Raw genomic sequence first — 12514 nt, forward strand, 5'->3', positions numbered from 1 at the left:
AAGCAATTCCTGGCTTTTTAATTTAGTGGATGAGGTTAAGTCCCAGGTATTATTTGGGGGTACTGGCATATCATTTTATTATTGTATCTGTCTGTATTATAAGTTTCTCAGAAACCTTTGAGGAGAGCATCATAAACATCAAATAATCAATAAATAAAATCTGTTCATTCCTTGGAGCACTCAGAAACTGATGGCCACCTATAAGTTTATCGGGGTGACCACCAGGATCTGGGAGAACGTCTGTTCACCAGAGCGCCCCAAGGGATGACGAGGTCGAACGGTCACAAACTCCTGCAAGACCATTTCAGGCTGGAGATAAGGAAGAATTTGTTTACTGTCCGAGCCCCCAAGGTCTGGAACAGTCTGCCAGCGGAGGTGGTTCAAGCACCTACAGTGAACACCTTCAAGAGTAAATTGGATGCTTATCTTGCTGGGATCCTATGACCCCAGCTGACTTCCTGCCCTTTGGGCAGGGGGCTGGACTCGATGATCTCCCGAGGTCCCGTCCAGCCCTAATGACTATGAAATCTATGAAACATAATCTAGATTGGCTGCATATGAATCAACAGAAAGGGACCACTGTTTGATACTCAAAAACTAAAAGTGGAGTTGACAGAAGTCAAAGATCTGTTCCTTGAATATGTCTATGTCTATTATAAACTGCTTAAGAATATATATTTGAGAAGTCCCCCAAAATTTTCCAAGACAAAAAAATATATATATATGAAAATACTAAAAGCCTTCCTATAGTAATACAGGCTTTGTCACACAAAATCATGTTCATCCTTGAGATAACCAAAAAGTGAGAAGTGGTTTGCAAATATTGACATGAATTCTGAGTTATTTTTTAGGTTGGTCTAACTCCTGCCACATTTTGTTTGCCTTCTGTCCATACTGATATCAAAAAATGACTATTTTCTATTTAGATAACTATGTGCCTGCCTATATCAGTAATTCTCAGCCAGGGTGCTTTGGCACCCTGGAGTGCCTTAAGATCTTTTCATACACTCATACGCAAAACATTCACTATGAGATGCTCTTCTCCTCAACCAAAGCATTCTAATACCAAGGCTTTCAAACTACTCAGAGAAGTATAAATAGACAAATATTTCTATACCTGCAAAAATGTCTTCCTAATAAGTATTTCACTGTGCTTGGCTGACAAAACACACAGTTGCTTTTCTTCCTGTGAAAGAAGTCAACTATCACAATTCCTATACATCTTTAAAATGACCATAGAGCACTATCACTATATAAAAGACAGAAGTATTTATGATGTTACACACTTTGTTCATTCAGGTTTTTTCTTATAGATTTTGTGGCTTAAAGGCAAGACTGGCAGAATTTTATTATGTGGAATCTATTATTAAAATAAGTAATCCCCCAAACCAAGATACCATCTTGGGATAAAAATGGTTAACAACTAAATATAAAATGGGCTATTGGATACCAGGGAAAGGAGAAAAGTCAAATGCAGTCAAATAATATGTATACATTGTACTCCTGTCAATGCTCTACTCTCCTTGGTGCTGTTACTACAAATGAAACAGGTTACTCATTAGCAAGAACAAAAGCAACTTGTTAATTTGCGAGAGAGAGAGAAAGACACTCACATAAGGTTAGCTAACTGAAAAACCTAATGTGCATTCCTTTCTTGACACAGGTTGATGCTCATGGAAATATTCTTCTTACTTCACTTGAAATAAGAAATGAGGACAGTAACTCAGAAATGTTCACAAATATCAGTGATCCAAGAGCCACCATGTATTCGTATGACAGTGCTAGCATCCAGTACAGAAGACCCACCTCCAGCAGAGAACTCTACAGCGGAAGCACTTTGGATAGGCACGTGATTCATAAAAAGGGGCATTTGAAGAAAAGGGCATCACAGCTCAAAGTCAAAATCCCAGATTTGACTGACGTTAACGCCATAGACAAATGGTCAAGGATGGTCTTTCCCATCACATTCATTCTTTTCAATGTTGTTTATTGGCTTTATTATGTCCACTAATTTGTACAATGATCAACTCATAACTAGACTTGTTTTCTTTACTTCTTAAATTTTGTTTACCCTGAAGGACTGCAGGAGTTCTAATGTTACATTTTCAAGGTAAGATACTCAGCTTTTGAATGGTTATAGGATTTTTTTTAACGTCAAACAATTTAACCACGTGCACTTCAAAAGAACACCATGTCTATTCAAGCATACTATTATTCTTGAGATCTGCTCTTAAAGAGCAACTTAAAAATAGGCACTACTCTGGTATTTATATAAAAAAGTTCTTGCATCTCCAGTGACCTTTACCTAGCATCTTTGAACTGGTTTTTTTAATTAAAATTAAAACCAATCTTCTTTTGTTCCCCATTACAGTCTAGTAGGTAACACCTTCTTAACAAGGCTGCCTCAAACACAGCAGATGATACGTTACAGATTTCCAGCACTAACAGATGTTAAAGAACAGCAGGAAAGGAGTCCTTTAAAGAGTATTTTTTTTCCAAGAGTGAGTACTTATGCTAGGAGTGGCTTATACCAGTGTTTTGAGGAAGTCTCACTAAAGGACATTCTTATTGCATTTCAGATTTTCAACCCTGTTGAAAATTCCTACATACAAACTAGTTGATTTGCTCTTATTGTTATTTCCTTGAAGAACTGAAGATGATCATCAGCTTTTTCAAAAGGGCAAAACATACAGGGTAAGAACTGTTGCATAACTTTGGATATGATTCTTATAAATGGCCATTACCCTAGAAGGATATATGGAATTACATGCCATAGTTAATAATATGCTGATTAAAGTTAGTGATTAACAAAGATTGTATGTAATGGGAACCAGTTAAAACCTGTCATAACTGGATTAGTAAGTCTCATCTGTTGACTTTATTAATAGTTGGGAAACTTTCTGTCATTTTTCAGATGATCAAACAATAAGAAATCTAAAATTACTGGTTTTTTTACATTCATAATGTCAAAATCTCTACAAGATTTGATCCTTCTCATAGGCAAGATAAACCCTAAAACCTCTTTCCTTTACCTCAGCAGTATAAAAGAGTTGTCAAAGAGCCTCTGGGGAATTCCCCTAACATAAGAAAGGAGCCTTGCAGTCCTAGACCACAATGACGGAAAAGCATTAGCTATAGCACTCTTTCCACAGCAAATCATAGCTGTGGAACAGCCCACAGACAGCCATTTAAGCCTATCAACAAAATATCTTGCATCAGAGAGAAGCTGCCAGCACTGAGCTATTGGAGCACATTTATATTCTAGCAGCTCTTTGTGGCTCCACTCAGCAGGAAGGTACACTCTTGGAAGACACTAGCTGCTAAAAGGCTGTGACAGCTGGCCAAAAGCTTCAGAAGGGCTACACATCTTCAGCCAGCTATTTAATGGCAGCAGAAGGCTTACACAGTAGTGGTGGAGTAACTCTTGCACAAGAATCTTCAGACACCAAGAGATCTGAGTGCAAATGTACAACAGTTTTCCTGGCAGTACTAGAGAACTCTATAGCAAAGACTAGGCATAAATTCACCTCTGTATCCAACTTTCAGAGGACTGTGGCTTCATTGCTGTGACCTCTAAGAGGCAAAGTACAGAATCAGACCTAAAATTTACATTCTACTTGATGAACTAGATAGCTTTTTGACCAGATTGCAGATTTATTTGGACATTTTGTTCAGATAAATATTTCTCAAATCAATTTACCATAGTCTGAATGTTGTGGTCACCACTACCTGAAAATAATACCAAAATTATCCTTGCAATGGAAGGTTCACACTGCTTTTGCATTTAAAAATAAAAATCAGCATATGATGTTTCCTTTCACTAAGTATAACAAAGTGCAGAAAATAAAGGGTTCCATATCTTTTGGCTAATGCTTATTTTCTTACTAAGTAACAAAAACCCTCTGGAATACCATAAAATGTATCAACCACATGTACAATCTTAAAACACTTTGGGGCTGTAAATGAAAGCATCAGTTTCTTAACCAAGTAGAAAATGTTTGAGCGGAACTGCTCCTTGTATATCCAAAGAATTCACAAACACTAAATTGTTCATCCTACTTAGAACCAAACAAATATGCCCTGAACCCAGCTACCAGTTGAAGAAGTAATCTACAAGCCAAAGGCCTTGTACAGACATTCAACCACGAGTGCACAGATGTTCAGGCTTTTTCTACCAGGGTAAAAATAAACCTGGGGACAACCAGGGTTAAATCACTCCCAGGAGAGTTTCCCCTAGGAGAGCAAATATCTGTACATGCCATGGCTTCTCTAAGTAGAGAACACGGTTCTTCCCTGCCCACCCCCAGAAGGGAGAAAATGTGTCACTCACTGGACTCTGCTGCTCCAAAGCACTCCCTCTTCACAATCCCCACATTGTGCTGCAGGGAAAAACAGGCTAAGCATCAGCAGTCAGGGCTACCCTATGAACTGCTGTGATCTGTTGCCAGCCAGACTAAGGAAGCCTGCACAGCATGCTGAGATATATGCACAACACGCCCCTCTCCCCAACCCCCCTTCCAGCCCCAACTGCACAGTGCAAGCTCTCCACTCTTCTGGGCCTCAGCATTGAATATCTGTACACACAGCTCTGAGTAAGTTTCTTCTAGATGAAGAAAAAACCCAAGAGAATAACCCAGGTTATTTGAATGTGCGTTCATAGCCAAAGTCCTTCCTGATGCTCCAGACTTGATTCCTTGTTCACCTACTTGATATAGGCCCAGGGCCAGGTTAACACTTAGGCAAACTAGGCAGATTCCTAGGGCCCTGAGGTGCAGCAGACCCCAGTCCTTTCCTCCATGGCAGCAGTGCAAATAGCCCCATCTGCCTCCCTTCCCCTCCCCTCTGCCAGCCTCATTCCTGCAGCACCTGCTTCCTAGCTGTGGCTCTGAGCCTCGCAGGCAGCATCACCGGGGGGGAGGGTCTCAACCAGCCCACAAGTTTGTTTGCCTACGGCCCACTAAAGGACCCACTAATCTGGCCTTGTATAGGCCTCATTTCTCTCCAGTGCATTTGCCATATCTTGGCTTAATATAAAAACTAATAGCAGAACTGGGACCTCAGTGAAGGTTCTCTCTAGATGATGACTAAAAATAAGGCTACCCAGACTGGAACTTTAATGAGCTTGCAGAGGTTAAAGTAGGAAATAGTCTGATCTGGTATCATTGCCACTGACTAACCACTTTGTTGCATAGGAAGACTGAAGATAGGTGGCAACCAATGTGGATGAAATTAAAATGCAATTTCTTCCACTGGGCATATCTACACAAGACACTATATTGCCATAGTTACATACTACAGTGTAGCATAAGCAGGCAGTAACCATGGCGCCATCACTACTGTGCATCATCCAGTTAGTTCTTACCCAAACACTAGGCACTATTGTGCAGTAGCTCATCACTATGGTAACAGAGTTGGAAATGACCCGTGCACCACTGGGACTGTGCAGTCCTGGCTGGCACCGTGCAGTCATTTAGTACTTGCTTTAGTACTAAAAGACTACACAATACCAACTGCACAGTAAGAGGCATGTGTAGACATGCCCACTGATAGGCAAAGGCAAGCTTTTATAATCGGTAGATACCATTTTTAAACTGATCAGTCTGCATTGCAGATTCATCACCAGTGATTAGGACACCAATTCCCACAATTACTGTGGAAAGACCAACCTCATTCTTGGAAGGACCAACCAGTCTTATGCAAAGTCAGTGCCCTAAGACTGGAGAGCAAAAAAGAGATGGAATGGAGAAGTGAGACTGCAAGGCCTTCTGTTCCTGCACATGGCCATACAAGGAAACCACATGTAGCTAATGGAGCCCAAGTTCTCATTTATTTCTTGCAGCTACTCCCCTCTTTCTACTGTGGAGCTCCTTAGCATGAATTGGAAGAAGCAGACCACTAGACCCAAGCACCCTGAAGAGGGCAGTCCGTTTATTTTCATTTTTTTTTTAAGGGGGAAGGGTGGTCCATGAAAAGAACACAAGTTTCTAGCATACCCAGGACTCAAACTAAAGTTAATTTGAAGGAGGGAATACATCCTATGGAGTTCAAGTGTAACATGCTCCATTGATGGAACATCTTTAAAGTTACCAGTCTCTATCAATTGAAATTCCCCTGTGGTCTTCAGAAATAGGCTCAGCTAGAGCATATCCTGATAATTTCATCTGGAACAGACAATATCATAACTACAAGGTTTGTATTAGGAAGGAAAGGTTGTAACCTCCTTGCCAACAACAAAGGACTTACTCAATATCACAGCTGTTATCTGGATATCTAGAAGCAACCATAAATCCCAGAAAAGTCCTAGATTACAAATTTTAGCAATAAACATGAGACCTTTGTCTCCTGTTAAAATAATAGATAGTACTTCATCATTTCTCTGTCATGAATTCCTGGATAAAACTAGGGGATGCTAGATTAAGCCTCATCCAGTTAGTTCCTACCCAAACACCAGGCACTTGGACAAGCTATTAACATCACACAGTTCTAAGGAAAGTGGGTCACAGAGCTGAATGTCATTAGCATGCCAAACTACCTCCCCCCTCTCTCTTTCCTATACACTAAAAAAAGCAGGCAACCAAATGGCATGCTTTAATACACCGTTTAGAAAAATCTATGTGGCAGATACAAATTTCCTCCATTCTACCCTCCAATTTTCTCATATACAAAAGAATGAGACCATCTTTTCTTTGGCAAACCCCCAGTGTGAAACACTGAACTCTTTATCCAGATAGAGCCAAACCATTTTTACCAAGCAATCTTTCACTTAGAGGCACTTCATTGAGTGGGATTTTCCAGAATGTAATGATGGAGGGGGGAAAAACACATTGTTTCTATTATAACAATAACACAGGATTTAATCAATCAAATTCAAGATGCAATATCTGAATGGTCACCAGTACTATAGTCTCCTTCCTCTCAGCGCTCATAGATTTTTTGTGCAACATGCTGATTTATGAAGATAAAGCAAATGCAGAAAGAATATTCTCTCCTAAAAAAACATATAAACACAAGGGTATGTGTGAAAAAGGTAGCTTAATAAAGCATATAATTCAAATTAACCCCATTATTAAGTTATATGTAAAGTCTCAAACTATATATTAAAAAAGCACATCCAGACAGAGGGTATGTATTACAGAGCGAGCTTAATTTTCTCCTTCTATTTTTACTTTGAAAAGTAGCAATAGGCATTCTGACCTCAAGTTAATGTTTTGGTAGAGTTCTCTCTAAAGCCAAGGCAGGCCATTGTATTGCTGATTCCTGAACTCCGCTTGAGAGGACTTGTGGGGAGGTGGTAAGCACTTATATTTATACCTTTGCAAAGCACCATCTGGTGTTTGAAATGCAGAATTACAAGAGGAACAGCACTACACCTTCCCTTAATCTGCATGGTGAGATGGAGTTGTCTGATTGGTTGAAACCAAAAAAGGGAAGGAGATCAGAGGCTATAGCCAGACACTAGTAACACACATCTGTGTTGTTTGGTAAGCAGCATTGAGTGGTTGGTTTATTCTTAAAAATCTAGCTAGGATTGTGTCCTAGAGACCACTGAAGACTGCTGTTGTGAATGGGTAACAATTTGATATGAATTTTTCTATTACAGCCTTATAAATTTACATTTATACTTAGTATATCTCATAGTAAAAGTCCCTGTGTAGATACTTAGGATGGCCACACCTGAGAAACCAATTGATCTCCTTTACCTAATTCTGCAGAGGAAGTTTCATGAATAACATTTAAGACTAAAATCTGAGAAAAGTTATGGACATCTAAGGCCATCATTCCTACCACAGCATTGTGCCATAATTATGCTAGCCATAAAGATGCTTCTATAAGAGAATGGCTGCACTGATATACTGAATCCGTTGTGCGATAGACACCTCTAGTGTACTTTCTCTAATAGTTTATGTTAGCAGACAATGACAGCAAACAGCTGTGATGTGTAGCCACTAGTGCTGCTCTCTCCCTCTACTGTCTGACCTTTACCATGGGCTTCCATGAGTGCTCAGATGCTAAGAATATATGGTTAATAATCTCATGGGAGTATTAATCAATGGAGGGACTACTTTGTGGTATGAAATCAATTGCATGCAAAGAAAACTACACTAACAAGTATTATTTACATTGCAGAGTTAACTATTTGAAAGAAAGTGAATGCCATGTCTGTGGTTACCCAAGAAAACTTCATTCCACCCCTTTGGCATCCATCAAGTGAACAAAACAGAATACCTGTAATAAAACAGTAGATAAATCATGACGAGTAAATTACAGTGCATATATACAAGGGGATGAAATTAAAGTAGCATGGGCAGTCATAAATCTGGCAAATGGGTTACTCTGGGCTGTTTAAAAGGTCTCACAGCTGAGAGTAAAGTGTATCTTGTCCCCCCCCCCCCTTAGCATTTATTGTATAGCTTGTTTTGGGTCTTCTTTTTATAACAATAACCTCTTGCCTTGGGTGGAACTGATGCCTGCTCTGCCTCCACCTACTTTTTTTGGGGGGCGGGAAATCCCAGGGAAGTTTTCTAACCCCTACTTTATGTAAATACATTACTCTCTGCCTATAAAAGGAAATATATTCAAAAATTACTTTCCTAGTTGTAAATAACTATATAAAATGTAACAGCACCTATTTTAAATAAGAATTTGTCATAATAAGTTTTTTATTGTTTCAATCTTTAGTTTACTAGGATCAGCAGAAGGCTATTTGCTCCCCTCACAGATTAAAGAAAAAAAATCACAGCTGTTCAGCTCTGATGTAAAAGACAAGATAACCTGCAACTAATTTTTAGACCAGCATCTAAACTAAAATGTAGTGCTGAGAGGTGGTGGCTTTAGGAAGTAGTGATTAACCATTGTTATTAGGCACAGGCCTGAATGGGGTATGCGAAAAATGTAGGATAGAGCCCACGCTGAAACAACTTTTGCTGTTTTCTTAGTCAGTTTAGGGCTTGCTACTGTTCCAGTTGAAATCAACAGAATAAATGTCATTGATTTGAATGGTCATTGGTAACTAGACAGTGAAGTTTCCAACAAGCAGAGAAAATATCTTATCACTTATAGTAACGTAGCAGATCAGGCATTTGATTCATACAGGGTGCATTTACACATGCTATGAATGCAATTGAATAAATTCCAGCACAGTTCACACCAGTTTATTGCTCCTGGGTACTGTTTTTACATGTGCGTCCAGGACCATGTTAAGACAGGTTGGGGCAGCCCCAGCTAGTAGGGGTAGCCAGGGGGTCTGCCTGCCAGCCTGAGGCTGTTCCAAACTGACTCAACATGCTGCGGAGGGGCTGGCTGGAGCAAAAGGGGGCTCTAGCGAAGGACTAACCGGTAGGCAGCCCCTGCACTAAGGCACCCACGTGCCCCCAGCCAGGCCTGTCAGCATCTACATGTGCACTGCAGCACACTAAATAATGCTGCTGCACTAGCTGTAAACTTGTGTTTACACATACTAACCTACAGCGGCATTTAGTAGTTTACTGCAGCCATGTGTAGAAGCTGAGACTCTACTGTGGAGCTAATTAGGCAACTCTACAGTAAAATGTCTCACGCAGATGTGCCCACAATGACCTTTCTAAGATCTACTTCCACTAGGAATTTTTTTCCAGTGCTTCTTTTTCCAATACTGCTGCCAATGTCAGTTTGCACTTGTAAGAATAACCAGAAAGACAAAGCTCCAAAAGGCCTTTAGTATTACTCAAATCGTCTGATTTTTATGATGGCAAACACCACTTTGCCTCCTCTGAAGCTCCTTCCACTGCTAACACACTAAGGTAAAATTGTTGGTAACAGCCATGCAACTGTGGGATGTTTTGAGTAAAATATACATGACCATAAATAAACTTTGAAAGTTGTGCATATAAACATCTGAAGGCAAACACATAAAGTATTGAACATCCCATATTTTGTCTTACAAACCACTCTAACATACAATACACTCTGCAGAAGCGCAGTAGTCTGTCTGGCCAAAAACCATTGCAACAGTAGGACCTTCAATAACGCAGACTTAAAAGCAAGGAACGCAAAGACCGATTCTTACTCTCAATATGGCCCCTTTAATCAGTCTTGATAGCATTGCCGGCCCTTTAATCAGTCTTGATAGCATAAAGAGGTCTTGGGACAGGTGCAAATCATACCTTCTAGGGTGACGTAAAGGGTCCTTTAAAAGAATAAAGACTGAACTATTTAAACAAGATTTATATGAATCAAAAGTTTTGCTAGCTTGGTTTGTACACACCCAAGTACTCTTCCAGGACCCAATGAAGTAAAAAATCCCATCATTGATTCTTTAGTTGTAATTTCAATGCATGTGTACAGTTCTATATCAAGAAAAAATTAACAAAACACATTTGTATATGAAAGCAGAACTGAGAGCGTTTCAAGTTGGGGTGTTGCCCAAAAGGCTTACAACAGAACTTCATATTTTAATTACAGACTCATAAAAACTGTGATATTTTTAAACATAGTCACTTCATTACAAAAGCTGTTTTACTGCAGTAATCATTTCTAGATGTGTTTCTTGTGGGTTTGCTCCTACTCCCATCCACTTTAAAGGTGAAAGATCAAGGCCTAAGAAAACAATGACTCTTTTTTTCCTTCCTGAAATCTTGAGATTTCAACAAAACAGAAAAAATATGCTTAACAAATGCCAAGTGAGAACAGGTAGACTAATTATGTTTGTAATGACCATTTCTACTTCGTATTACAATATGCTACATTTTGTGATTTAAACTGCAATGTGTCAATGTAATGTGAATTTCTGTAGATGCTTTTTACATGTTGAAAACAAAATTTCATACAGCGTGTGCATTATCTGTACCCTTTTCGTTAGGCATTTTTGTTCAAATATTTTATAGTTACATCAGTTTCTTTATTATACATTTAAGAGGTCTGCACGTTATATTTAGAATATTTTGCTGCACAAAGGTTTTTGTCAATATTTCACTCGAGATATTTTCCTGAAATACATTTTGATATACGAACATTTCTACAGAGCCCTTAATACTGTGACTTACATAGTGACTCAACAAAGCTGAGATGGACCAAACCATGTTCACTTCTTTCTGGCAAAATTCCCACTGACTCCAATGGAAATTCTGGCTAAGTCAGTTCTGAGAGTCACATCATACCAAACTGCATAAATACTCATGAGCTAGCCAAAACAACATGGAATCACATGTAAAATTAAGTGAGTTTAGCCAAGGGGAAACCCTGCATAGCTCAGGATCTGTAATCTTTTGAAATGTTTTATTTATGTGGATTTCACTTCCAACGTACGTGTCCCCGAGGTGAAATCCACATATACAAATAGTCAAAGAATGTGAATTTTTTTAAAAGAAAGAGTTACACGTATGAGACAGTGAAGGGTAAGATGCAAAAGGAATAGATCAACTGTTGGAATTATATGTATGGTGTGAAAATACCATATTAATAGGCATCGTATAAGTAGGTAAATAAAGAAAAATCCCACGAGACCTGAAAACATGCAGAAAAATGTGGAAATTATCAAAGAGGGTCAGTTTCTATATATGTGGTTTTATTAGGGTTCTCTCTCTTATTGGACCAAGTGCATAGCTGGGATAGAATTAGACAAGTTTTGAAGGCAAGCTAGTCATCATCAGGTCACCGGATAAACATCTTGCATTTAAGAGCTTGTCTACACCTGTCCCAACTATACACATGGTCCAACAAAAGACAACACCCTAAGAAATCCTTGCTTCTTCCATAACCCCTGCATCATCACATACAATATAATTTTAGTACTACTGTATAGATGGCAGCAGAAAAATAACAGCTCAGAGAAGAATCACTTTTCAAGGAGAATACAAACTCTTTTCTCTTCACCTGCCATTGGTTTAAGCCTTATACATTCAGGATGGATTTTTGTGGTCCCTGGTGTGATTTACTTTGCTCTCTCATGGCAGACCTGTGTGATTTGGATGGTGATAAAAGCAATATCTTTTTCAGTCATATTTCATTATGTAACTTACCACTTCTCTGTGCTATTTCTTTGGTATTCACACCATTTGGCCATATCTTGTAATGTACTGAAGGACTGTTTTTGTTCCGTACGTGAACCTACTTGGAGACATAATGCTTTCTTCCATACTTCAAGACATATATAATGAGAGGTTAAGTACTACAGGGGCATGACCACACACAAAGTTCTACAGGATTCTTTTTGTAAAATTTCTAAGTTTCAGTTTCCACACACCTCCCCTCAGATATGATTGCTTGTCTTTTCTTAAGCCCTTCTGCTGCAGGGCACAGACAGAATTATGCCATTGCCCAACATACTGCCTGGTGCTCAAGAGCAACGTGCTCTCTCTTCCCTAGTTCCTTTTTGAAAAATTTAATTTTACTGTGGGCAACCTTGTGCCTTAGAAATGGATGGTTGGTCTTTTCTAAGGATTGTAGGCTTGGACTGTTTTCTTTAAAAACAAAAAAACTATTTTCCAGTCTCCCAATCTTGAGTCTACCCAGACAGTGTTCCCCCATTCACCCTTTT

General features: G+C 39.2%; 1 protein-coding gene across 1 annotated transcript in view; it reads left to right on the forward strand.

The window, feature by feature from the left end:
- Positions 1–3542, forward strand: part of GABRB1 (gamma-aminobutyric acid type A receptor beta1 subunit) — a 152504-nt gene extending 148962 nt beyond the window's left edge. The window contains exon 6 of the mRNA XM_019553449.1: positions 1664–3542. Coding sequence (XP_019408994.1) covers positions 1664–2011 — 348 coding nt within the window. The 3' untranslated portion in view covers positions 2012–3542. The remainder of the gene's footprint in view (positions 1–1663) is intronic.
- The last annotated feature ends 8972 nt before the right edge of the window (positions 3543–12514 follow it).

The sequence above is a fragment of the Crocodylus porosus genome, unplaced genomic scaffold, assembly GCF_001723895.1.
Source record: "Crocodylus porosus isolate Cpor-Errol unplaced genomic scaffold, CroPor_comp1, whole genome shotgun sequence".
Taxonomy (NCBI): Eukaryota; Metazoa; Chordata; order Crocodylia; family Crocodylidae; genus Crocodylus; species Crocodylus porosus.